This window comes from Rhinopithecus bieti, unplaced genomic scaffold (genome assembly GCF_001698545.2).
Source record: "Rhinopithecus bieti isolate Rb0 unplaced genomic scaffold, ASM169854v2 scaffold_115, whole genome shotgun sequence".
Taxonomy (NCBI): Eukaryota; Metazoa; Chordata; class Mammalia; order Primates; family Cercopithecidae; genus Rhinopithecus; species Rhinopithecus bieti.
In genome coordinates this window covers 671,652-698,422 of record NW_016803181.1, presented here as the reverse complement: position 1 = coordinate 698,422, position 26,771 = coordinate 671,652, and the positions used below count along the sequence as shown (strand labels likewise).

The 26,771-nt window shown below is 40.9% G+C and overlaps 1 protein-coding gene across 5 annotated transcripts in view; it reads right to left on the bottom strand.

Annotated features, from left to right (window-relative positions):
• The window catches only part of FSIP1 (fibrous sheath interacting protein 1), a 202,575-nt gene that overhangs the window by 27,040 nt on the left and 148,764 nt on the right, over positions 1-26,771 (bottom strand). For all 5 annotated transcript variants that reach the window (XM_017868057.1, XM_017868067.1, XM_017868075.1 and 2 more), the window contains one exon: positions 622-1,132. In XM_017868057.1, the coding sequence (XP_017723546.1) occupies positions 622-1,132 (511 nt within the window). The remainder of the gene's footprint in view (positions 1-621; positions 1,133-26,771) is intronic.

The following is a 26,771-nucleotide window of genomic DNA, read 5'->3' as shown; positions in this document are numbered from 1 at the left end:
CAATATCGTGAAAATGGCCATACTGCCCAAGGTTATTTATAGATTCAATGCCATCCCCATCAAGCTACCAATGACTTTCTTCACAGAATTGGAAAAAACTGCTTTAAAGTTCATATGGAACCAAAAAAGACCCCACATTGCCAAGACAATCCTAAGCCAAAAGAACAAAGCTGGAAGCATCACACTACCTGACTTCAAACTATACTATAAGGCTACAGTAACCAAAACAGCATGGTGCTGGTACCAAAACAGAGATATAGACCAATGGAACAGAACAGAGCCCTCAGAAATAATACTACACATCTACAGCCATCTGATCTTTGACAAACCTGACAAACACAAGAAATGGGGAAAGGATTCCCTAGTTAATAAATGGTGCTGGGAAAACTGGCTAGCCATAAGTAGAAAGCTGAAACTGGATCCTTTCCTTATTCCTTATATGAAAGTTATATGATTTCATAAGACTATTGGGAAATAGGTTTTATGTTTGCATGCTCTTACTGATGCTACCTGTGACTTACAGACATACCTTCTTATCCTACTCTAATTTAAACAATAATACCTTTATATTGAGGTGCTTTTAAGACTTATTTAGCAAAACACATGTTCGCCAAGCCTCACCTGCTTTTGTTTTCTCTGGAGAATTGAGTTTCAGATGTTGGTCTTCTGATGAAAGGCTCACACTGATACCATACAGTGGATCATCCAAGAAGGAGGGCCTTTTCAGTCTCCCAATGCCAAGAGTCTTCGACATAAAATAGTCTTTTGTGTCACTAATAATATCATCCTTGGAAAATTGAAGGCATTTCATATTCTCTACTTCAGTGACAAGAGCTTCTGACATGCGATGTCCAGTCAAGGCTTTAGTGAGATAGTAGCCTTTAGAAGCTTCACATTCTGCACTCTCAAGCATATCTGCATCTTCTGCCTCGGTTTTCTGGACCTTCGTTCCTGATTCATTTAGTAATTTAGAGATGATGGACCTGGAAAGCTGGGGGAACATAGGTGTTACATCCTCAATGTCTTCATTTTCTCTTTCTGAAGAAAGTTTAATGATGGATTTTTGTTTAACTATGCATTCATCCAGAAGACACTTTAACTGTTCTTCAGAGAGACGCGATGTGGACTGTAACTGATGAAACAAACCAAAAGTTTACATAGTCAATTGACTGAGTAAACACATATATTTTTGGTAGGCATCCAGTTATACAATATAAATGCAAGTAACCCCTTATACAACACATAAAAATAGAAAAGTAATTCAGTGTAAAGTATCCAAAACTGTAGGGGAAATGTCATAATCCTGGCAAAATCTTTGGGTGGTGTTTCTCTGACCCCACCCATCCCTCAGCATGAACCCCACCACCACCCAATTCCTTAAATGGGGAAAAAATTGGCATACAAGGCAGCCTACCCCTACCCCTGGGGATTCAGCCCTCCCTTGTCTGTCCACAACTCTCAGTGGACAATACTGCTGAAGACAGAAAAGGAAGGGTGAAGGGTGGTGCATCCTGAGATGTGTCGTTGCTTCAAAGCTACAGGTCTAGGCAGAGGCCAGGGGCGTTCCAGAGGCGGTGCCTTTGGGGAGAATGATTTGATCATACATATTTAATCTCTGCTTGTAAACGTTACCAGGGCTGAGCGTTTCAACCAAGACTGTAAATATTTAAAAACATTTTTTTCTTCCAGCAATATTCTCAGGAAATAAATTTTAAAAACCCAAATGAAAGTAGAGAGCCACGTTCTATGAGACTTCAGCTGAATAGCATGATGTATGAGTTGCGTCAATCTCAAAAAGGAATGAGATTAAAATATAGTGAAACACAGTGGAAAAAAAAAATGTCTACTTCCCCAAAAATCTGTCTTCCATGGTTTACATGTGGATCATCCAGGAAAAGACTAATCCTCCTTTACAGGGGGATGAATCATCTGAGAACAAGAAGTTCCCATAAGAAAACTTAATCATGAATTTCAATGACTTTAATTTCTACTTCAGCAAAGTAAAATAACGCTATTGGCCTACTCTGAAAGTACACAGTAAAAAATAACTAAATATTCTGCATATGTAAAGTACTGAAATAAAAAGCTATTATTGAAACTAGTATAGTTAATTCTCCACTATTACGTAAAGCTTCTAATGCAACTAATAAATACTAGTATGTAAAACAATTTTGTGCCGTGTTTAAAAAATATTGTTTAAAATTATATTTAACTTACCTACATTAAAACTAGTTTTTATAGTGGCAAGTGTCACTATGAGCATGAGGGTAATAAGAAATTGTCTGGGAATATATTCTTAGTAATTATTTGGAATTCAAAATTCAGGTGACTGACCTTAAGGTTAATATATATGTCAACAAATAGGATTAGAATTATATATTAGCAAATTCTACTTTTAGTCACTAGGCATTTCAGGCATCCAGATATAGTACTTTATCCATCTTTATCCAGAATCAGGAGCATTCTCTTCACTCTACTATATAAACCTAGTCAAGGAGAAAATGAAGGAAGTTCTTCTATGACATTAGATACCTAAAACACACTTTCAAACTTGGCTTATGTAAAAGTACTTATAATGCGTAGACAATTCCCTAGGATTTAGAAAGAGCCCTGTGAGTGTCATCCTTACCAAACATCCTCATCAAAGCCTTATTATGATGTAATTTTTAGACACTAGAAAAAAATCAGTCCATATTAGAGCAGGAGGAGGTCTCTAGGGAAAAAAGAGTAGGAGGGAGGATTGGCAGATTATCCAATATGCTTGACCATTTCCAAAAGTAATATTGATACGATAGATGTTTAGCAGTTCTGATGATATATTTGGCTAAATACACAGAAAATGAAGCAAAAGGAAAATCAAAGCAATTATGAACTCTGGGGAAAACAAAAGTTTTACAAAAATAAAAAGGAAAAGCAGTGACATATACACAGAAAATCAGGCAGAAGAAACTAAGATAATTATTAAGTCTAGGACAAACAAAAAGTTACATGAGAAAGGATGCCATAGACTAATAATTGCTTCTGATGTGAACAATATTTGCACAGTCAATGATAATATAAATACTGATGACTAGGGTAAGCAAAAATTGTGACTTAACTCTTTTGGGGAAATGTGAGGAGAACACGGGGTGTTTGCACTTTATTAGTTAAATTATTGCCTACCATTATAGCAACCCAATACATAATGTCTAAAACTAATCAGTTAAGAAAGTAAGTCATTAATAAATAATTTAGAGGTAAAATTCAGAAAAACATAAAAGATTTAAAAGTAGTTAACTGGAGAAAATATCAAGGGGTAGGGAAGGCTGAGGCAAGGGATTGCCATTTTATTTAAAACATTTTAACACAACTTTTCTTTATTACTGTAACAAAAGTTAAAATTAAATATAAAATAAAAGTAATTTAAATGTATTTTTTTTTTTTTGAGATGGAGTCTTGCTCTGTCACCCAGGCTGGAGTACAGTGGCTCAATCATGGCTCACTGCAACCTCTGCTTCCTGGGTTCAAGTGAGTCTCGTGTCTCAGCCTCCCCAGTAACTGGGATTACAGGCACCCACCACCACACCTGGCATACATAAATATAAATATGTATATGTATGTGTGTGTGTATATATATATATATATATTTATTTTATTTTAGTGGAGACAGGGTTTTACCATATTGGTCAGGCTAGTCTTGAACTCCTGACCTCAGGTAATCCATCCACCTCGGCCTCCCAAATTGTTAAGATGATAGGTGTAGGCCACCATGCTCAGCCCAATTTTTTTAATAAAAATGCACTTAGAAATAAAATTTAGAATATTTAAATGAAATTCCCAAGTGATAGTATGTTTGGACATCAGAAGCTGACCCATGTTTCATGGAGCCAGAAATTTATATAATCTTGAACAAGAGAAGGGCATTTCTTAAAAAAAAAAAAAAATACAAAATTACAAATTCAAAATTAGGTACAAAAGTGAGTTTCTTTTATTTTAGTATGTGAAAAAGATCACAACAAATTACTAGGATCTTGGGGAGGGCTGAGTCCATTTCTTACAGTGTCTCTTTAGGTCATTGACCAGACATGCTTATAGAAATGTTTGCTGATTGCAAACTGGCTTCCTCCTTCCCACCCCAAAGCTCCTATAAGTGAGAGGCCCTGAGCTGAATCTTTACTGGCTTCATGGTAAATTGCTTCTGGGTACTATGGGATAAAACATTACACATTTCAGCTTGTGTGTACACAGAAATAAGCTGGACTACAATTACCCTGATCCTCCTGGGGGAAGCAGCTGGATAGGAAAGAAAACACAGAAGACTAGAAGCTGGGCTTCCATCCAAGCTTTGCTGCCTTGAGCATGTCACCTGAGTTCTCAGGGGCCCATCTCCTTTATCTGTAAAATAAGGAACTTTAGAAGATAATCTCTACATTAAATTCTAACTCTAACATTGCTTTTTGTGAACAACTACTCTAAAATAAAATAAATTTTAAAATAAACTTTTCTACTGGCTTTAGAGTGTAGCCTGGGTAGAGATATGAAAACAAAATACCAGCAAGAAGAGAACTTTTATCTATTCAGCTCCTTCACAATATCAATCCTGAACTCTTATAAAATAACTAAACATTCTCTGGCCTCAAAATGTAAGTAAAAGCAAATGAAACACATTATGCCTTCGAATTCATTTAATGATAGTGCTTCTGGGTGGCAATACAGACTGGAAACTTCAGCACGACCCATCTTTCTCACCTTTGGATTCCCAGCAGAGTCTTGCCCGCAGTCAAAGCTCAGTAAATGACTATCATGAGAACTGAATGATTAGAGTGCTTAAACCGTTTTTTAAGGTATTATATTAATATAATTTATTTACAAATACTGAACTGAAGTAAACTAGGGCTCCATCGCAAACATCCCTAACTACCTTCAATAATTAAGGAAACATCTAACCCACAGCCTTTTTCCAGATTGCTCTCAAAAATTCTGAGCTAATAAGCACCATGACTGAACCACTCACTGTGCAGGCACTGTCAAGTAACCATCTGTTCAAGTATTCACCTCAAAGTATTCATCTTTCATGCCAGCTCTAATTTCCCAGTATTCCATAAACAAGTTATTATTCATACTATTCCTATCCTTCATAAAACTCAACATAGTGCATCTCAGTCTTCATTTTTCCAGGCCAGAACCCAACCTCTTCTCACTCTGTATATGAAAGCCCCTCTCTTCCCACCTTCATTTTAGTAGCTCTTTAATGAATCTTCTTTCTTGTTTCAGCCAATACACACACATTTCATGGTGAAAGAGTAAATCTATTGGATTTTCATTGGGAAAAGAGTAGAATACACATGCGGTGTTAGTTCTGCTGCATCCTGCTGATCTGGTTGGCACACTAGGTTATGTCTTACAGAATAATAATAAGTAGGTAGCATTCACTAAGCAGACTAGACTCTGCTCTAGGCATATTACATGTATTGATTTCTTTAATCTTTGCAATAAACCTATGAGGTAGATACTATTGTTATTTCCACTTTGTAGATGAAGAAACTGAGGCACCAAGAAATTAAGTAACCTCTCCAAGGTCATATAGCTTCTAAATGGTGGACTTGAAATTTGAATCCAGGTAGTCTGGGTCCAGAGCCTAAGTGTCTAGCCACATAGCTACACTGCCACTCGCTGTAAATGAGTTCTCCCTCTACCACCCTCCAAGTGTCCTTTTCCCAACTGCTGCTCATTTTTCTGTCCATTCTATCAGATATAGAAACTTTTTTACTTAACTTGGGACTTTATTACCCAGATTAGCTTTTGTATGTATGTTTTATGCAAACGTACATAGTGCCCTCTCTTTGAGTTCATTAAAAAAAAAAAAAGACCAGCCACAGCTCCATTCCCAGGATGCCCACTGTTTATACATCTCCACCCAGATAAATGCCAGTTTGGTGTAGAAGCTAAATTTGATGAGGAATGCAACTTGTAATTGCTGGAGATGGAACATAGACTGTGGATTATCTCACTCTCATCCCTGCCCCACCTCCTATGCTATATATCCAGAGTTTCTCCAGCCATAAAAATCTCCAGTTAATTGGGCAATGGATTTTGTTGACAAGGCAATCAAGATTATGTCCCTGGTGCAGATAATCAGAAAGTCTACCCATTATAAACCAGCAGAAGCAATCTTGTCCTTTGATGTAAGCTTACTTCGGGTGTTTTTTATTTCCCCCAAACAGCGTTCCTAAAGACCCACCCTACGAAACCAATACCATTATCACAAGTGAGAAAAGGGTGGAAAGCTAGAATGTTCTAAATGATTAACAAGGAAAATATGGATGTACACAGATTTTAATGACATCGAGTTCTACTTCCAAAGAAGCAACTAAAAAACATTCCACCGTTTGCTTAATGACGAAGATATAAGTTTATAGCTCTCTGTTGCAACCACTGCTGGCAACACCTCAGTAGTAATTTTAGTCAAGGATTTTTGGCTACAAGGAACAGAAACCCTTATGTCAAAAACAAGAGGTGGTAGGGTTGAGGTTTGCTGTAAGATCAAAGAAGTCATTTCACGGACAACAACAAGCGGGAAATAAGAGTACAGACCAGCCTTTCGGAGTCTAGAGCTGAGAAGCCACCAGGAACCAAAGTCATGTGCCCCGTCTGTCTTTCTCGGTCCATGTCATCTCTTAACTCACTGCCTGCCTGATGCATCCTCCTCTCTGCAAACCCGCTTTCTCTGCTTATTAATGGTTTCTGCTTTTTCACAACCTCAGCTTGCCTATGTATTATGAACTGACTCCGTAAGAGTACCACACCCACCAACAACTGACTATGTCCTTTAGCTCTCTATATTCTTTTGCTTAAATTTTCAAGCAAGATAACCTGGTTGGTCACTGGCCAGGCTCATGGACTGCCTGTGTCAGGTTCAAGTGTCCACCACTGGTCCAAATATCTGAACTGAGGGTCGCACGGCAGAAACACAACCATCCAAGCCCAAGGTTTTGGGAGGGCTGTGGGTAAGTTGATTTCCCAAACAAGAAGGTATCAACAGAGCAGGGATTCCAAAATAAATCTATCACATATGTGAACTACAATCACTATGAAGTAAGTAACCATCAGAAAGAACCTGCCACTTAATCTAGTTCTATAGTCAACTAAAGGTTTAATGATCAAAGTGCTTCCAAACTTCACCAATCTCATTAAATCTGGGTACTCACTGAAGAGTTATTTGAGATATAAATGTAGAACTAGTTGTCAGAAAATATCTACCTGTGCATAGAAAAATAAAGGCACTCCAGTTAGGCTACAGAACAGCACTATTGAGTCTGAATGCTCCCAATAGGCTCACAACACTTGCTATAGCTCTTTTGGGTTAAACACATCTAAAAATCAATGGAGAAAAACAATTATTTTTTTCATTTTAATGTCTGTATCAATGGTGCTAAGGATTCATAGGAGAAAAGGGCTTATTCTTCCTTCCTCTCCTAGCTCCTTCCCTCCCTATTCCATTCTCCCACCTTCCTTTCTTACACTGGGGCTACCCCAATCATATAAAGGCAAGTCCAGCAGGTAGACTGCTCTTAGGAGGCCACACCAAGGACAAAGGGTCCTGGGGGCCAGGGACAATCTGGCGTATTTTTCACCAGAATAGTCAGAGGCTGTCTGGCCAGAAGAGAACCTGAACTCTAGTCAAAAAGGAAGCAAATATCATTGCCAGAGAAACTATGTAAACCACCATCAAGAGTGAGGGTTGAGGCAAGGCTGTAAACAGGAAAGTGAGTCAGCCCCCAGGTCAGCAGCCAGGAGGCTCAGTGGACAGGATAATACTGAGTGTGAAGTAGGTCAAGGCAAACAGCTCTGAAGCGAGGTCGTGAACGCTGTGGTGGTGTGGGAAGCCCTTTTTATGTGGGGCCCGGCATGGCAAAGTCACTGTGCAAAATCAGACCCCACCCATGCCTAGCCTACCCATCTTCCCCAAACAGCTGGGTGAGGCAGGGCTTGCCTTATGGGTTTGCCTGGTGAGAGGCTGTCATGGCCCTGGGCAGTCTGTGATGGCTCTTATTGTGTGGCCCAGGTGCCCAGGCTTCAAGGATCCAGGCTTTCTGTTTCTATGTACCAGAACGAGAGAGGTGGGCTGCCAGCAAGACCCCTGTGTATAAGTTAGGATGAGCATGGATCGAGGGAGCTAGAAGCTAGAGGTAGGATTCTCAAGTCCTACTATTTGAAAAAGGGCTAGAAACATGGCTTGCTGGGGACATAAGCAGAAGAGTGTGGAGGTGCTTGGTAGGAGAGCCAGACTGTGCTTTCTAACAGGGTGACTGTGCTTTCTAACTGTGCTCTCTAACAGGGTGACTGGTGAAAAAGGACTCTTATGTTTTCATTTTGTGAGACAATTATCATTTGAGGATTGCCAACAGTAGCTGTTTTCTAGCAGTAGAGACAGCAAGTCCACTTGGATCAGATGCCCTTTGTTCTGAGCAAGTTGCCGGAATGGCCCTGTTATCACATGTCTATCACTTCCTTTCCCGAAACAAGTCTGGGGCCCAGCTCTACAGCTGGAGGGGGCCTGGCACCCCTGCCCCGAACTCCCAGCTAAAAAAGCCTGGTCAGGAGATGAGGTGCACAGATTTGCATAAAGAGCCTAAAAAGAGGCCCCTGATTGAGTAGTTCTCATGGTCCAAGGGAACTGGAATCTCCTCCACCCCCAACCCCAGGATGTAGATCCAGTCTGTTACTTTATAGCAGCAAGCTCCCACTGCTTTGCAAGACTGTTTATTGGCCATTATTAGTTATGAGTATCATTTGCATGGGTGAAGTCCTTCTGTACTCTCAGTTTGATGATGCCTATTTTTACTGTGTAGAGATAAGTTGGGTCAAGGAAGGTTGTGATGGGGTCAGCAGTCAAGAAGGCCATTAGCTATTTAAATACCTGAACCTCCAATGGATCCAGATTAACCCTCACCCTCTTGCAGGAAATCAGCTGATAGATGAGTCACATTGGAGAAATCTGGTATAAATGAAACCTAAAGAACTTACGTATGCCCGCAGGGGTCTCTAGAACTTTAAATACTTTGCTTGATATCATCTAACTTCACAACCGTAGAGAAGGTATCCTCAGAACTGTCTCTGGGATCTTCAACACGTGTCTTCTGTGTTGGGCTGGCGTGAAGATGGAGGTTCTGTGGTCTGTAAAAAATCTTCCCAAACAGGGTTTAAGGTCAGGTCAGGGGAGTGTATCTAACACCCTCCACTTTGTACTGGTGCTGAAACAAGGTGGAGATGTGGCATGGCCTGGAAGGTAATACCTGGCCTCACACAGCCTGCGCATAAGTCAGTGATATGGTTTGGCTCTGTGTCCCCACCCAAATCTTATCTCAAATTGTAATCCTCATGTGTTGAGGGAGGGATCTAGTGGGAGGTGATTGGAACACAGGGGCAGTTTCGCCCAAGCTGTTCTTGTGAGTGAGAAAGTTCTCACGAGATCTGATGGTTTTAAAAGTGACAGTTTCCCCCGTGTGCTCTCTCTCTTGCCTGCTGCCATGTAAGATGTGCCTTGCTTCCCCTCTGCCTTCCGCCATGATCCTAAGTTTCCTAAGGCCTCCCCAGCCATTCGGAACTGGGAGTCAATTAAACATCTTTTCTTTATAAATTACCCCATCTCAGGTAGTATTTTTACAGCAGTGTGAAAATGGATGAATACAGTCAGACAAGGCTTCAGGTTGTGACTACCAGTACTTCTGCTTTCCAGAGACATGGGCCCTTAATACATGATCAGTGCCACGATCACCAGCAGCAACTCTGCCTCTTATTGTGAGAAGCATCTCACTAGTGTAGCACTATCTGGACCCTGCTCCCTCACCCCAATCGGAGAGAACACTCAGCTAGTCCCCACCCATATAAGAGAGATCCCTCAAAAAGATGTTCAACCCCCGGGAATTGGAAAACTGAGTATTTCCTTACATGGCCAAGAAATTTCTCAGCAGCATACACAAGTCAAACAGCCAAGCTTCACTGACATTACACTGCTCAACATGACCGGATTCAGATTACCCATCACCCAGACCTTGCCTGCTGCTGGGCTGAGCACTTGCCTGCCGCTGGGCTGAACACTTGCCTGCTGCCGGGCTGAGCAGATCTAACATGGCCTGTGCTGCTCTCACAGGTGTAGACCTGGATGTCACTTCTGATGCCACTGCCATGGCCCCTCAAGTCACCCATGGGCACATCAAGCCCCTCTTGGCTCCTTCCCAGGATTTCTTGTCTATTACTGATGAGGTATGAGTTGCTAATAAGGTGTGGGATGATCAGCTGGCCACTTCTAGGCTTGTACAAACCACAAGCGCCAAGATAATTCATGCCCCTTGGGGCAGACTTTGACCAAGGCGAGAGGGTAGGCAGTGAAGGAGTTACTTTCCCCGCCGGAAGGACTCCCTGAAATGCAGTCACCCACATGGCATTTCTCTGAATATGTCCCACAAGATCAAACAATCAGCTGTACTTGCTAGCAAGCAGTAGTCAGGTCAGTGATACAGCTCTTATACTTACTCGCTTTCTTTGCTTCACTTCTCTTGTTCCCCACTTCTGCTTCTCTGGTGATGCTTTCGCTAATGAAGTGGCAGCATATACACTTTTGCCTCAGGCCCCGCTGCTCCACACTGAGACATTCGCAATAAGCAACAGCTTCCAAGTCAGGGCTAGGCAGGACTCTGAAGGGGGCAACTCAAACCAAACAGAGTGGGCCTGGAAGCACAGGGTCAGCAGCTCCAACCAGCCTCTGCACACTGTCAACAACGCTCACATGCTGGCGCTGGCTGGGTGCAGGTTCAGGGTTATGGCCAGCACTGTCAATGCCATAGGAGACAGGAGGCAAAGTGATGCTTCAGAATCCTTGGGGCTCATGGCTTAACAGCTGGTTTCTACTGGCGTAGCTGGGACCAGAGCAGCAGAGTACTGTCCAAAAAGGCAGAGTCAAAGGAGAAAAATCCTTTGGAGGCCTAGAATTTGCCCAGGGCAGCCAGAGGCAGCACCACTAGAGGGAGAATATGAATTGGAGCCGGGGGAGAAAGCCAAGGTCACAGCTTAGGTTGGAGTGTCGAGATAAACAGAAAGAATGACAAGTATGGGGTATAAAAGAGGTCACTGCATGTTGTTCAGTGCCAAGGCATGTCCACTGCAAAGACGTAGGCCTGCTTTCATTCTGGACAGGCAGAGTGTAAGACCAGGCCAGGGGGCTAAAAGGAGTGAAGCAGGAGAAGACCCTAAAAGCCACCAAGGAATCAAAATGACATGCAAGGTGAGCTATGCACATGTGTGACATTCCTTCACATCTTAGATGCATCCCCAGCACCTATCTTTAAGATATTTCCTCATGACATTTTCTACTCCATTTGGGAAAGCCTCTCAAGTTAAGTGTTCCTTAAGCTTACACACTGTCTCTCTGAAAGCAATAGAAAGCCCCAGAGGGAGAGGAAATACCCTTACCAACAGCAGAGAGTAGCAGGGAGAGGCTGACATTTCTCAGTTTAGATTCCAGCGCTCTCACTCCCCAGCTGTCTGGTATTGGGCAAATGACTTAACCTTTCAAAGTCTCAGATTTCTAATCAGTAGAGTAGAAATACTAACAACTAACTGACTCCAAACAACTAGTTGGGAGGAACACTAAACAAGTAACAATTTGCAATAGTATTAAATACCTGCGTGAAGCTGCAAAGACCATGCCTGATGCAGACGAGGCAGGAGTTCGATCAATGCTGGAACATCAATAGCAAATCTCAGCTTCCGTCTGGAAGCTGGCAGCAGCAGCAGCAGCCAGATGGCCTCTCTCAGCAGCTATACGCTGAAGCCTGTACTTTCCAAGTTCAACTGGCCCCTACTTTTGAAGATCTCTCTCGGATACCAGGAATGGAGCTTTACGGACGATCTCACAACTAACAATTCACAAGGAGTAAGCTGTCATGTGAACTCTTGTAGATTCATGGGGCTGTGGAGGGGGTGCTACAGAGGCTGTGAGATGCTGGGAGAGGGCACCCAAGAGGGAAAGGTTGGCATGTGATTCTCTATCATTGCCATCGGAAGGTTTATACTTCAAAGCTGACACTAATAAGTCTTCAGCATCAGAAAGTACTGTATGTAGTAACCACAAAGTAACCAGAAAGGGGCTGGCTTCTAGATACTTCTACATTTGGTTAAAATAATCCCCGTCAGGGCGCCATGTGAGTCTTGTAAAGCACAGGGCTGAAGTTAAGCCAGGTTCATCCCATGCTCCACGCACAGGGGCACGTGCCCCATTAGTCAGTTTTTCTCTTGTTCCTCAGGCTGCCCCTCAGCCCTCTCCACCTGTGCACACCCTCCTCAGGAAGCAAACTCTATTTCAAATGTTTACTCATTTCCTATTGCCCTCACATCAAATCCTGAGGTGTGCTTCCTCACTACTGTCCCTGAGTCTAAGCAATCTAGGTCAATGTACAACTCTCTCAAGGAACAAACTCACATTTTACAGGAGCCTTGTTGAATCAGAATGACTTAACCTGAAGAGGTGATTCTAAGAATGGAATCCAAGCCCCATAGCTGGATGGCAGAAAAATATTTGAAAGATACCACTTTGAGCACCCTCAAATCAGGCCACACGGGGCAAAGTTAGGCCTCGTCTGGTTCTACAAATGGTCAGTCCTGACAAATTTCATCAGATCTCATTTTCCTCTTGGCTATAAATCTAGTGCCATACAGTTAACTCCACATTTAACTTGTTAACCACAGAGAGCTTTCTCTGGTCACAAACGGGTGACTTGCAGCATTTCCCAGGGTTGAGCAAGTGCTCCTGAAGCTCTGCCCTGTCTAGACACGTATCTGAAATATCTAATTACCCCTGTACATTCTGCAGAGCACACAAAGCCCAACGTCATTACATAAACATAAAGCTCCATATTAATATATTTGCTCAGTGAACTGTCCTTTTACATTTGCCAATCTGAACGTGAAATCATGCTACTGCTGAGAATAAGGATAATATATTGTGAATAAGAAGTTCCAAGTTGTGCTATGATCCAAAGTATGAAAGTTAAATTATCTAGAGAGCAAACCAAAAAAAAGCTGTGTAGTGAACTGAATCCAAATTCAGAAGAATCTAAATAGCCTGATGCATATCCTCTCTTAAATGATGCATTTAAATAGCTTCCCTTTCACACAGAGCAAGAGGCTTTAAGAGAGAGATGAATCATCCACCTCCCTCCCTGTCAGCAGGTCCCACATTAGGTGGGTGTCCAGACCAGCCCAGGTCATTAGTCAGCACTGGGGGTGGGGCATGGAGTGAACAGGACTGATAGCCCTGGACTATCTACTATGCACCAGGAGTTTCCACATACAGTATTTATTCCATTTACCTCTTCCAACTACCTAGTGGGGAAAATTGGAAAATCATCCTCCACACTGAACAAATAAGGAAACTAAGCCTCAGAGAAATTGAATAGTCCAGGGCCCAGAACTAATTAAAAAAATGAAGCCAGACTATAAAGTTAGAGCCTCTTCACACTAATTGCCTTCAGACAGATGCTTAGAAGAGTTGGGTAAACTCCTTTTTCAAGGGGGAGCACCTGACAGCAGCATGGTACCGTAACACGCCCCTCCACACTCTATCCGGCATCTGAAAATGTGATACCACAGAGCAGCCTAGTAAGGGGAGCCCCTTTCGACTCATAAATCTGAGGCAAATGTATAAATAAGCCCTCACCAGTGGGTGGCGGCGGCCCTCTGTGTCTCCCACACCTGGGGCATCAGGCTATGCCATCCCAGTACCCTCTGCATCTACTTTCCCTGCTGGATGTAAGCTCCTGGGGCTGGGACCAGGTCCTCCTCAACTCTGTGTTCCCATACCTAGCACAGAGCCTTGGTACAAGATGCACATGTGGCAAAACTTCGTTGACAACATGACGCTTTCTTTGGGTGCTCCTCCACCCTCTGCAGTGACATCGCACCCCTAAAAACTCAGTGGTCTTAGTCTGTCCCCTTACTGACCAGTGGTCCTACGCCATGGCCCATCCTAGGCCCAACTCCTCGTCTCTCCCCTATGTCTTGTTCCCTCCAGAGCCTGCACTCCCCACATGACTTTGGATGACAATGGTTTAATCAATTAATGAACCTTTGTTTATGATTTGGGCACAGCAGATAGCAATGCTTTTAACTCCTGAAGAGCTCCCTAATGCGAGAAACCTCAGATCCCAGCACGTGAAGACAGACAGACAAACTGGTTGAAAGGAAGGGTGCTGAAAGTATTCTCCATTTCACCCTGTACAGGCAATGACTCACCCCACCTATGGGCAGAGGCAAAGTATCTCTTCCCAGACTTCATGTCCACTCACCTTGGAAAAAATGCTTCAGATTTATAAAATTCCCAAGCACAAGAAAAAGCCTGAATTCTGGGCCTGTTGCTGTGATAGTCACTACAAGTCTGACATAGAGGTTTAATTTGGTCTGCTGTGAAAATAGAACTGAATAATAATCACAGTCTTTGATTGTGGTTAGGTTTAATTATAGAAACTTACTCAAGTACATAGATATTAATAGAAAGCCTCACAAACATGGCAGAAAACCATTTCTATTCATAAGTATTTACAGGGAAAGCTCTCCTTATTTACTTTATTAGTAAATAAATACTTTGAATTTATTTCAAAGTATAAATAAATTTTTTTATTTATTTATAAATAAAAACCAAAAGAGCAAACCAAAAGAGAGGCCCCACCTTTCGTGTGAACATTTTCTAATCATGTCATGTTAGTATTTTCTCCTTTGATTTCCAATGAGCTGGCACAAGCTCTGGCCTCTGCACTAGATGGTGGTGCTGAGTCACTTATTTAGAATGGAATTATGGATTACATAAAGACTGGTAAGTACAATAGATGTTCAATGTGGTGGTTGTTGGAAAGGTCGCCTAATTAAATATGCTAAAACATTTTGGCTGAAAAAATTTTTTAAATATTCTAATTTTTATACCTTCCGATTATTTTCTTTGTTGTTGTTGTTGTTGTTGAGACAGGGTCCGGCTCTGTCACCCAGGCTGGAGTGCAGTGGCTCAGTCTTGGCTCCCTACAACCTCCACCTGCTGGGCTCAAGCTATTCTCCCACCTAGCCTCCCAAGTAGCTGGGACTACAGATACGCACCACCATGCCCAGCTAATTTTTTAATTTTTTTTGTAGAGATGGGGTTTTGCCATGTTGCCTAAGCTGGTCTTGAACTCCTGAGCTCAAGCAATCCTCCCACCTCAGCCTCGCAAAGTGCTGGGATTTCAGGCGTGAGCCACCATGCCTGGCAACTTCTGATTTTGTAATACAGAAATAACTGTCTTGGCCAGGCATGGTGGCTCATGCCTGTAATCCCAGCACTTTGGGAGGCCAAGGAGGGCGAATCATGAGGTCATGAGATCAAGACCATCCTGGTCAACATGGTGAAACCCTGTGTCTACTAAAAATACAAAAATTAGCTGGGCGTGGTGGTGCATGCCTGTAATCCCAGCTACTCAGGAGGCTGAGGTGGGAGAATCGCTTGAACCAGAAAGTCAGAGGTTGCAGTGAGCGAAGATCGACCACTGCACTCCAGCCTGGTGAGAGAGTGAGACTCTGTCTCAAAAAGAAATAAATAAATAACTGTCTTTGGAAGTCAGACAAAATAATAAACAGCCTTTATTTCCTTTTCATCTAATTTCAAATTAATGTCTTAATTTCAAGTAGGCAAGGCAAAAACACAATTTCTCTCAAATCGGGTAATAAGAATTAATTGAAGGGTAATAGGCCAAAATACAAGGAGCACAAAAACAAAAACACAGACATGTGGATTCAGAATTGTGCTTCCCTTTGCTAGATATAAATTTCACTCCTATAATTATCATTTTTAATGTCCAAAATCTTCCCCACATAGGCTATACTTTTTTTTTTTTTTTTTTTGAGACGAAATCTCGCTATCGCCAGGCTGGAGTGCAGTGGTGCGATCTCAGCTCACTACAACCTTCACCTCCTGAGTTCAACCATTCTCCTGCCTCAGCCTCCCAGGTAGCTGGGACTATAGGCACGCACCACCGCGCCCAGCTAATTTTTGTATTTTTAGTAGAGACAGGGTTTCACCATGGTGGCCAGGATGGTCTTGATCTCCTGACCTCGTGATCTGCCTGCCTCAGCCTCCCAAAGTGCTAGGATTACAGGCGTGAGCCACTGCACTCAGCCTGGCTATACTTTTTAAATGTCCAAACAATTAATTAACTTAATCTAGTTTTTTTTAATTCGTAAAATGCATTACTTAACTGAATTCACCAGTTAATTAAGCCAGGTGACTTCTTCATGACTGACCTGTTAAAATCAATTTTGCATTTATAAATTACCATGTACCTATTAACCCATGCTATAATTACTGTATTATAACTTCTACATTAAAACTTGCAATATGAACTGTGAAGCCAGTGGAGAGAAAAATCTTTAGACATAGCTAATTGAATAAATATATAAATTTGAAGATTCATTAGGGATTTAAACATTCTGTTTCAAAACTGAAGCCATCACATACTATTAATCTATTTCAACCTACAGTTCATATTTAAGTGCCATATATTAAAATGTTGTAATAGATGCTGATTATATCATCTTCATGTAAACTGAAACACCAGACTTTGCTGCCATACGTACTGGACAATAGGTGAAAAAACTCCCAACAGCAGAGTAAACCAACAACATTCCTAAAAGATCGAAAGATTCTCACAACCTCCACATTTGCAGATACGGAAACTTATATATAGGCCCTCAGTTCTTCCACAAGCTCCACCACCCATCTACCAGCACCTGTACCAAGTGCCCCACCATCCCTCATGTCACTAGACAGACTGCCTGTGCTCCTCTTGATGGCTGGCCCCTCTACCTGAACACTAGAGACCACCTCGTCTTGCCTACTCAAGGTCATTGCTGTGGCAATCTCCCCACTCTCTTTTGCGTTACCACTTTCCCCCTCTCTACTGAATTTTTCCCATGAGCATACAAAAAGCTGCTATTCTCCAATATTAAGGAAAAGCCCTCTTTTGATCCTGTTCCTCTCTCTACCCACCACTGCATTTCTCTTACTTTCTTTACAATAAAATTTCTTAAAATAGGTCTTACTATCACCAAATCCCTCTCCTTCTATTGTCTCTTAAACTCAACCCCAACAGGGTTTAGTCCACCATTCCGTTAAAACTGCTCTTGTCTATGGCACCAATGCTTGCACATTTCTACAGCGGCAGTTAATTCTCAGTCTCCATCTTACCAGACCTCTCAGCAGTGTATAGCACGGCTGAACACTCTTCACCTGGCAACACCTGGATAGAGCATATTATACATCTCGTAAATCAGCCCTATTTGTCAATATAACTTTCTACTTTGATTTATCCAGCAACTTCATTTTTTGGCCAAGAACTGTAACTTTCTCAAACCATATTCCCCTTTCTTCATTGTCATCCGCACGCTAGCATGTGACTTGTTTTGAGCTACTTCTCAGAACAAAATAAAGTATCTAAAACACAGTGATCATTACTGTGAAAATGGTGAGAATGAAGCTTCACTGTCATGCGGATGCCATGTCTCCTTCCCACTAGTACATGTGCATCTTACACCAAGACATCAGTGGTGCCTAATGTATCTTACTCCCAGGATCCTATGAGCATGATGTCACAATATATCAGACTAACATGGTACCCTGTGTGACAACCTTGCAGACAAAATGGTAACATAGAGCCAAAAAGAAGATAGAAGCTTAAAAGCAAGGCATTGAAGTTATTCTGCTGCCCCTATGAGGTACAAGCAAACTGTTTATTCTCTGCTTATGTGCCTTTAGTAAAAAAGCATTTGGGGTGAGCGTGGTGGCTCACGCCTGTAATCCTAGCACTTTGGGAAGCCAAGGCAGGCAGATCACAAGGTCAGAAGATCCAGACCATCCTGGCCAACACGGTGAGACCCCCTCTACTAAAATAGAAAATTGGTTGGGCATGGTGGTGCATGCCTGTAATCCCAGCTACTCGGGAGGCTGAGGCAGGAGAATTGCTTGAACCAGGGAATCGGAGGTTGCAGTGAGCTGAGATCACACCACTGCACTCCAGCCTGGCGACAGAGAGAGACTCTGTCTCAAAAAAAAAAAAAGAAAAAAGTAAAAGCATTCGCCAGATAGATAAATGCATACCAAAGATCAAGGCATGTGTTGAGTTGCTAGAGACTGTATTCTGAACGGGACACATGTTCCAGTAATCTCTGTAAGGTCTCCATATTTCCATTTCCCCAGTTACTCTAGTAAGTACACTTAGGTCTCTTTCAAAGGGCCAGATCTAGCAAGTTCTTGACCTTGGTTCCATGTAAGGGATGCTGGGCTTATGAACTGACCTGTCTGGGAATAATCAGATGAGGGGTGATGATTTCCTATTGTAACAGCTTAAATCAAGCCTCTGTTTGCCAGAAGACCCAGAGTTTTTTGGTTGTAAAAATCAGGTGGCATAGCTAAGCACCTATCCATTTCAGTCACAGGAATCCCATTATCAATAGCTATTCCCAAAGATGCCTGGTCATCCTGATTAAATACCCATCCTGCTGCCCATTATGGAAGCCATGCTGCCTACCTACCTTGCCTTCTGATGGTAAGGTGCCGCTGCTTAAGCTCTATTACCCCAGGATCCTAATATCCCTAGTAAGACTAAGGAATCCCATTTCAATGATACCATACTTCACAAGCATCAGAGGTCTACAGAGAACAGCCAAATTTTTTTTTCCCAATGAGGCCAGTTGTATCTGTTAGGCTCTTATTGAAGAGCATCTCATCAGGACCCTCTCAAGGAAAACAGTTGGAATACAGATCTCCATACCCATGATATATCCTCTGCAACAATCCTATCTCCCTACGTGCTTGGATTGCTTGCTCTCATAGTAGTACACGAAAGAATTTCTAGCAGCTCATTGGTACCACAATCCAAGTTTTGGTCAACCAGTCAAGAAAACATAAATAGACCAATGCCATCTATTTCTGCTAGTACACTAAATTCAGAACCTCTGTTGAAATGCTCTTATAGCAATAAATCCAACCCATCTAAAGTGGTATTTTTCTCTATTTGACCTAAAACTTTCAAAATCCACTATTATACATATTCCCCCAGAATATTTTTCAGTATCAGTTGGGAAAGTCTTGCAACTTTTTAGCACCATAAGCTATCACCTCCTACCTTTGACTTTGTCATTGGTGTTTTGAGGTATTCTAGGATCTATGTTTAGTTATATATCTGGGAGTAGGGCAGAAGGAGAACTGACCTGCCTTTGTAATGCAACTCCTTCAGAGAGCAGAAAACTCCATCAAGACACAAATAGCCTCATCAGAGAAGGCCACAGGGCTGCTCCAACTGGCAAGGGTGGCTTGATGGACTTTAGGGATTCAGGGTGCCCTGAATTCACCAATCCTACCATATCCCCTGTTCTAGTTCTCAGAGTCCTGCTCTTTCTCTAAATACCCAAACCAAATACCAAAATAAGGGATCTAGCTGTGAATTCAAATGACATCCTTAGTTGACAACTTGCATTACATTTGGCTTTCGATTTTTTAACCCTGAATTACAAAAGAGATTCTTTTAGTGTGCTCACAGAAAGTCCCTATTTTTCAAGCCATCCTTAGGTAAGAAAATTTAGGAATTTGAGCTTATATTCCCTTTCTTTAAACTGTCTGCCACCGTTACATGCAGCCATCATACCAGCCCAGTTTTTCAAGTCCTCATTCCTATGCACTTGTTGCATGGAAATTTCTACTTGGTTCCTTGGTCTACTTGGTTTCTTTCAATTAGCAACTCATTCTAGAAGTTCACAGATGATTTATTTGCTAATTTTCCACCAAATGTTATGGGGTGTCAGTCTTATCCCTTATGCAGCTGGATTTTTCACTACCTTCAGCTCCAACTAACCCAGACAACCAGTCCCAGCTTCCCCCAATTTTTCTGTGGTTCTATTTCCCAGAACCATTCCTGGTTTCAAACTCCCTATCAATCTGGGTTCTTACTTGCAAATAACAGAAATAACAAAACTAAGACTGGCTGCTTTAAGCAGAAATTGAATTAATTGAAACAATGGTGGATATTCCCACATAATCACTGAGAAGCCTAGGGAAGGTACTGGAAAACAATCAGGAACAACAAACAGTAGGCTACCGAATCAAAACCAAAATCATGCCATAGAATTTAAGGCTGCTCCTTCCACTGGACCACTCAGTCAGCTAGCTGAGCTAAGTACACCAACATCAGGAGCAGAGACAGGATGCGACTGCTGGAACTGCCACCACACCACTTCAGTAAATTGATATTTCTATCATCACTGCACACACTGAGTGGACCATCACCCATTCTCTGTGGTCTGTCCATTAGTACAGAGTGAGTATGCCTAGGTCCAGTGATAGGCTAGGTCTAGCACATATCCTGTAGCCAAGGTGGCTGGGATACTGAATAGTGGTACTTCCTAGATTCAATGATGAGAGGCAAGCTCTGAATCCTGCTAAGATTCACAAACTGGGGAACTTCCCAAACAAGGGAAGAGAAATCATATGTAAGGCAACTAGGAAAAAAAAAAGTCAAATACCCACTGTAGGTACCTTCTTTGTATTTGGGGGAAGCATCATTACAGAAAAGAAGATGGATTTTATGTAAGCCAAAGATGGAAAACTTTCATGCTAAGGGAAAAACAGAATATTGCACAAGTTTCATTTATTTGTAGGTGTTTTGCATCTATGGCAGTTAGGAATATTTTATAGTGAATAAAAAGAAAGCAAGTAAAGAGAAAAGACTCCCTTGAGTTTTACCATACAAATTAGAGAATCTGGAAATAATACTCTTGATCCCTCATTCTTTTTTCTGCCCTCAATAAGGCTGATTCAGAAAAAGTATTTATGATATCTGTTAGTATTTCCCAAGAATATTTTAACATTCTGGGCTGGGCACGGTGGCTCAAGCCTGTAATCCCAGCATTTTGGGAGGCCGAGACGGGTGGATCACAAGGTCAGGAGATCGAGACCATCCTGGCTAACACTGTGAAACCTCGTCTCTACTAAAAAATACAAAAAACTAGCCGGGCGAGGTGGTGGGCGCCTGTCCTCCCAGCTACTTCGGAGGCTGAGGCAGGAGAATGGCGTGAATCTGGGAGGCGGAGCTTGCAGTGAGCTGAGATCCGGCCACTGCACTCCAGCCTGGGCGACAGAGCGAGACTCCATCTCAAAATAAATAAATAAATAAAATTCTACAAGGACCTACAAGAGAACATTTGCTACCAATTAGAATGGATTTGAGCATCAAAGAACAGAAAAATTATTATAATAACCTGATTTCACACATCCCATTAAGCATGTTTAGAGTACATTACAGCAAAGCATGTTAAAGCAATCTACCCTCCAAAAAGTGCAACTGAGAGGAGAACCAATGGAACAACACTGGAGAACCAGGAATTTAATTCTAGGAGAATGACAGGAAGTATGTGAGTGGCCAAAGGAATTAGTGAGTACTCAGTGACTTCAGACACTTTGCCATTGGTGAGGAGCAGGGAAGTTCTTTCTCCTTGTTTAAAAAAAAAAAAAAGGATCTGGAAGCTGTAGAAATACACAGTGATTTCTCATCTTAAGCAGGTATGCAGCCTTCTCTCTTGCTACAATCTTCAGAGTATTATATAAGCATTTTAATTTATCCATTTGTTAACATTTGGATATATGCATCCATTTCACCATGTGTGTTTTGACAACAAACATCGAGAAGACAAATGACTTAACAAAATGTGCTTAGATGGGCCATAAGGAGGAGTGAAAAAGAAGAAAGGGGAAAAGTAGGCAGTAACAAGGAGGCAAAGAGGGAACCAAAGAGACTGTACTATTTTCCTATTTCATGCACATGTGGGTGCATGTGTGTCTGTGTGTGCGTGGGGGCGGGGGGCGGGGGTTGCCTAGCAAAATTGCTCCATTTCAATAGAAACTGTAAACTTCAAAATTCCTTTTTTTCTTATTTCTAAGTATAAAAGCTAATATTTATTTAAGATCCAGTGCTTTATATTAAGAAAAATATAAAGGTATATACATTTAGATTTGAAATGTAGTCTATGAAATCGGAGGTATATTATGAAACCAGAAGTAATATTGAAAACAATAAAGGAAAACAAAGAGAAAAAAAGAGCAAATGGCTTTTACATAAAGGTTAAAAATGTACTGAATTCTCTTGGTTCCCAACTAACACCAAAAACCAAAGTTCACCATTTTGCTTTTTTCTGAGGCTACAGATACAGTGGTCATTGCCAAAGCTAGACGGCCTGTCGGGGGTCCAGAGGAATTTCAGAGAAATGACTGTGAGCACTGGAGGTGATGAAGTAGAAATAGCATTTTCCTTGTTCCTCTGACTACCTTTTTTTTCCAAGTGTTTTTAACATGGCTCTTGTAGGTCTGCTTTGCCAGCCCTTGCCAGCAAGTGAAAAGCAATCTAGGAAACCACAAGCTTGGTCTGTCATTGAAACAAACAATTTTAGTTAAAGGCGATAAAAGCAGTAACAACAAAAATGGATTCGAAGTTGGTATACGAAACTCTACAATTATGTTGCTTTAAAAGGCTATAGTCAGGAACTACATACAATATATTTTGTATAGGAACTTTGCAACACAAGTGAACGTGCCAGGGTTTCTCATGAGTCCCGTGACTCTCAGAAACCTTCTGTCTTCCAAATAGTTCTTTTGATTCTACCCTAAAGTATACGGCAGCATATGGAGAGCATTTTTACTGTTTGAAATCACAAATGCAAACAAGAACATACTGTAAAGGGTTGAGTATTCAATAGCACACTCTGAATACCCAAAAATGTACAACAGGGAAGAATGGGGACTATTTTTTCATATAAATTCTTAACAATCTGTAAAAGGAAAAAAATAAAAGCCCATAAATAAGCAGAGTAACTTAATTTAGTTATAAAATTTTAGTCATTTCAAATTCATCTCAAAACAACAAATATAGTATTTTATTCCCACTAGACTGTAAGTCTCATTTGTACAAGGGCCAAATTTGTCTTTGCATTATTGTAATCCCAGTACCTAACAGGGTACCCAGCAAAGAGAAGATGCTCAGTAAATATCTGTTGATTAAACAAATGAATACTTAATGTGTAAAACAATGATTAAATGAATACTTGTGTTAACCCCATGTATGTACATAACATCCACTAAAACCTGCTTAGGACCCAAATAATGTCAATTAACAAGAAGAGGTTGAAAGGTGAGAAAAGAGGAGAGATGAAAGCATAAAACAGGCAAAGAGAGAATTATCACTTAATCTCTGGAAATTCCTCTAAGCAGTTATCCATTGTTCGTGACACCTTGAAAATTCTCATCCTTAACCTATTAGAATTTCTTCAGCTGGAATAGCCACAGCAGCCTCCGGAGAGATCATTTTTTCTGGGCATAATTAATGGTCTCCTCCTTGCTCCATTATCCTAATAACATTCAATGAGGTCTCATCTGCCTGCATTACGTTTGGGCCCTGTGGTAATGTCATAGAATCAGAAAGCCTTACATACAAACCATCTAATTCAACCTCCTTACTTCACTGATGAGGAATTTCCCAGAGGTTCTGAGTGCCCTGCCCCAGTTGGCAGCAGACAGAAAACTTCCTCTGTTCTGTAGAGTTCTGGAGTACGTGATAAAAGAAAAACTTCAGCTGAATTAAATTTAAAGGAGTTTAATTGAGCAATGAATAATTCACGAATTGGGCAGCCCCAGAATCACAGCAGATTCACAAAGACTCCAGTGCAGCCACGTGGTAGAAGATTTATAGACAAAAAAAAAAAAAAAGGAAATGACATACAGAAATTGGAAGGAAGGTACAGAACAGCCGGTTGGTTACAGGTCAGTGTATATGCCTTATTTGAACATAGTATGAACATTGAGCAGTATATGAAAGGTTGAAGTCTGGCCACTGGGATTGGCCAAGAATTAGCTGTTGTTACAGGTGCATACTACTAAGTTAGGTTTTCGTCTTGTCTGCCTATTAAGCTAGGTTACAGTTCATCACAAGCACTGAAATATAGACGTACAGAGTCCTTCTCAGGCCATATTTAGTTTGCTTTAACATACAGCAAAGAATACTAAATTATACATCCCCAAAGGCTCCTGGACAGAAATGATTTGTTACTCAATATAAAGATCTATTAGACACCTGGAAATCGCTGGAGACAAAGATGCTTCACATAGCCACAGAAGGCAATTCATAAGGAAGGTAACACACTACAAATGCAAAATTTTTCTATGCCTAATTCAAACTGAAAAAAAAAAAAAAAAAGTTGTTTTAAATCCTATCATTCTCCAGAGAGAGGAAAGCAAGAATTGTTCTCTACAGCATCTGAGCTGTGGTATCAGCATATTACCCACCACTAGAGCACAAAAGCAAAGTTCAGGCCCTCATTTTAGAAGCAACATGGGTGGCTGGTGACTGTTAATTTCACCAATGGGTAAACACACACAACTTCCCTGGATGCCCGTCATTTGCCTCTCATCGCATAGTAACCAGCTGTATAAGTAAGTAAAAAAATCCTAGAAACTGTTTATTGACTATAATTGACAGGGTTTATAGTATTTGAAAGCAAATAAGCACTATGACAAATACAATAAAATATGATGCATAAAAATGATGTAAAACCGACTTGGTGTTCTATCTGACTTTCCAATGAAAGTCGTTTTCCTGGTTTACCTGATGAAATGTTTCAGAGGTTCACTGAATGAACTGAGTCATAGTTTCAAGTCTCTGGTTGCCACTTTACCATTTACATGATTTAAGGTCAAAATCTGCTCTCCTTCCTATGTCATAACAAGACCGCACAAGACTACATACAATGCAAGCCTCACCACCCATATCCTAAAGCTTTGCACCAACCAGCAAATGTAAAAATGGAAAACACCAGAGCTCTAAACAGATTACCCAGCTGCTGTGTAAATTTACAGCAGTCTATAAGCCTTCGTAATATTAGTAATATTTATAAAATTATTGAGCAGTCCTTGATTATAGTGTATTATAGAAACGCAAATTGCAGTCACAAGAATAGGATGTGGGTTGGGACTCTTGAACAAATCAACCTTCATTTTTGACCTGACATTTGATATTTTGCCTCCAATTTGAATGTTCTACTTGTCAGAGTTAATGAAACTGAAATGAGTCACAGATACTATCTATGACTCGCATTATTATAATATCACAATTATATAATACTGCAAGTATTCATGGTACAAAAACAGAATGCTACAGGACAAAGGAACTTCCCTGTAGATCCAGTTGTCACAATGAATAAAGCCCTAAGCATGCTTGCTAATTTTAACGGGACAGGAGAGTCTTAATGCAAGTTTCCCCTCTCCCACCCCTATTTTTTATTTAATTGTTTTTAACCTGCTTCTGGTCCAAGAAACCATTTCCTAGCCTGGAGTGCTAGGCATTTACTAACGGTCTTTCCAGCAGGGCAGACATACATGAGTGGCTGTCTCTAGCTCACTCACAAACTTGGGGGCGGCTCTTAGCAGCCTGTTTCTACCTGAGGGTCTTTGTATTTAACTGAATTCTTTAGTGACAGGGAACTGCAGAATAAAGAATGCTGCATGGGGTAGGAATGCACACACGTGTTTTCGGCTGCTTCATATGCTGGCCTGCTGTGACTCAGCTTGCAAGATCAAAGTTATCAAGTCATTTTTCATTTCTTGGGGGAAAATGTCTCAGTCAAAGAAAGAAAACCTGAAACCTTTTTTCAAGGAAGATATGAAACAAACTTCCAAAGTTATTTTGTTGTTGTTTTGTTTGTTTTGCTAAGTAGTGGTCAGTATCACGAGATGACATCCATTAAGCTCCACTAGTGACTCTAAAATTATATATGAGTCGATTCCTATGGTAAAGTGTATAAACTCAGTGGTTATTGTCATTGTGTTCATCCACTTTCACTGAGCATGTCTCTAAAACAATATTGTACTATCATTTTTTCCCAGGAGTTTTAGAGAGAAAATAAAATTCCTCTAACGAAGATAGTTTGACTCAATTGTTCAGTCCTCGAAGCAGTTCATTATTAGGCGGTAGCCACACATTTGAATCAATAAATTGATATTCAGACTCTGCCTTCAGAGAAAATCCTGTAGCATTATAATTAATCGTTTGCACCTGAGATTAAAAATGTGGCAGAATAATAGCATCATTTTTAGGCATTGGCAGAGCAGAATTAAGTTCAATAAAAGTGGGAAAGATAAAAGGAAAAAAAGGAAGATCCAACATATGAAGTGGCTGCTATTTTATTTCAACATTGATTATATGTATAGGGAAATATTTAAAAGATGAGTAGACAACAATGAAATGATGTATCACAAGAAGTTTGTTTCCTTCTTACAGGTTTCAAAACTGAAATTGTTAGAGAAAATGAAAATGAGTTTTAAGTGTTGAGAGTAATTCTAGAAAATGTTTGTGCACACAAAGCCTGACTAGACCTATTCCAGATGATGTTTTTATCTGTAGCTGCCCAGCGAGGTTAATGTGGGCATCACCAAATCCTAAGGTACCTAAAAGGAGTTGTCAGAGAAAAGTTAATATAAAAATAAAAGATGGAGAAACAAACAAGATAGACTGTTTTCTGATCAGAAATAAGCCTGCCAACTACCCATTAGAGACTGCTTAATACTTGTGAGGCTCAAATTGCCTGAATTTATTCTGGAGCTTCTAGATATATCTGGGGAAACTGAGACAATGTACTTCTTTCTTTTTGTAAAAAAAAAAAAAAAAAAAAAAAAAAAA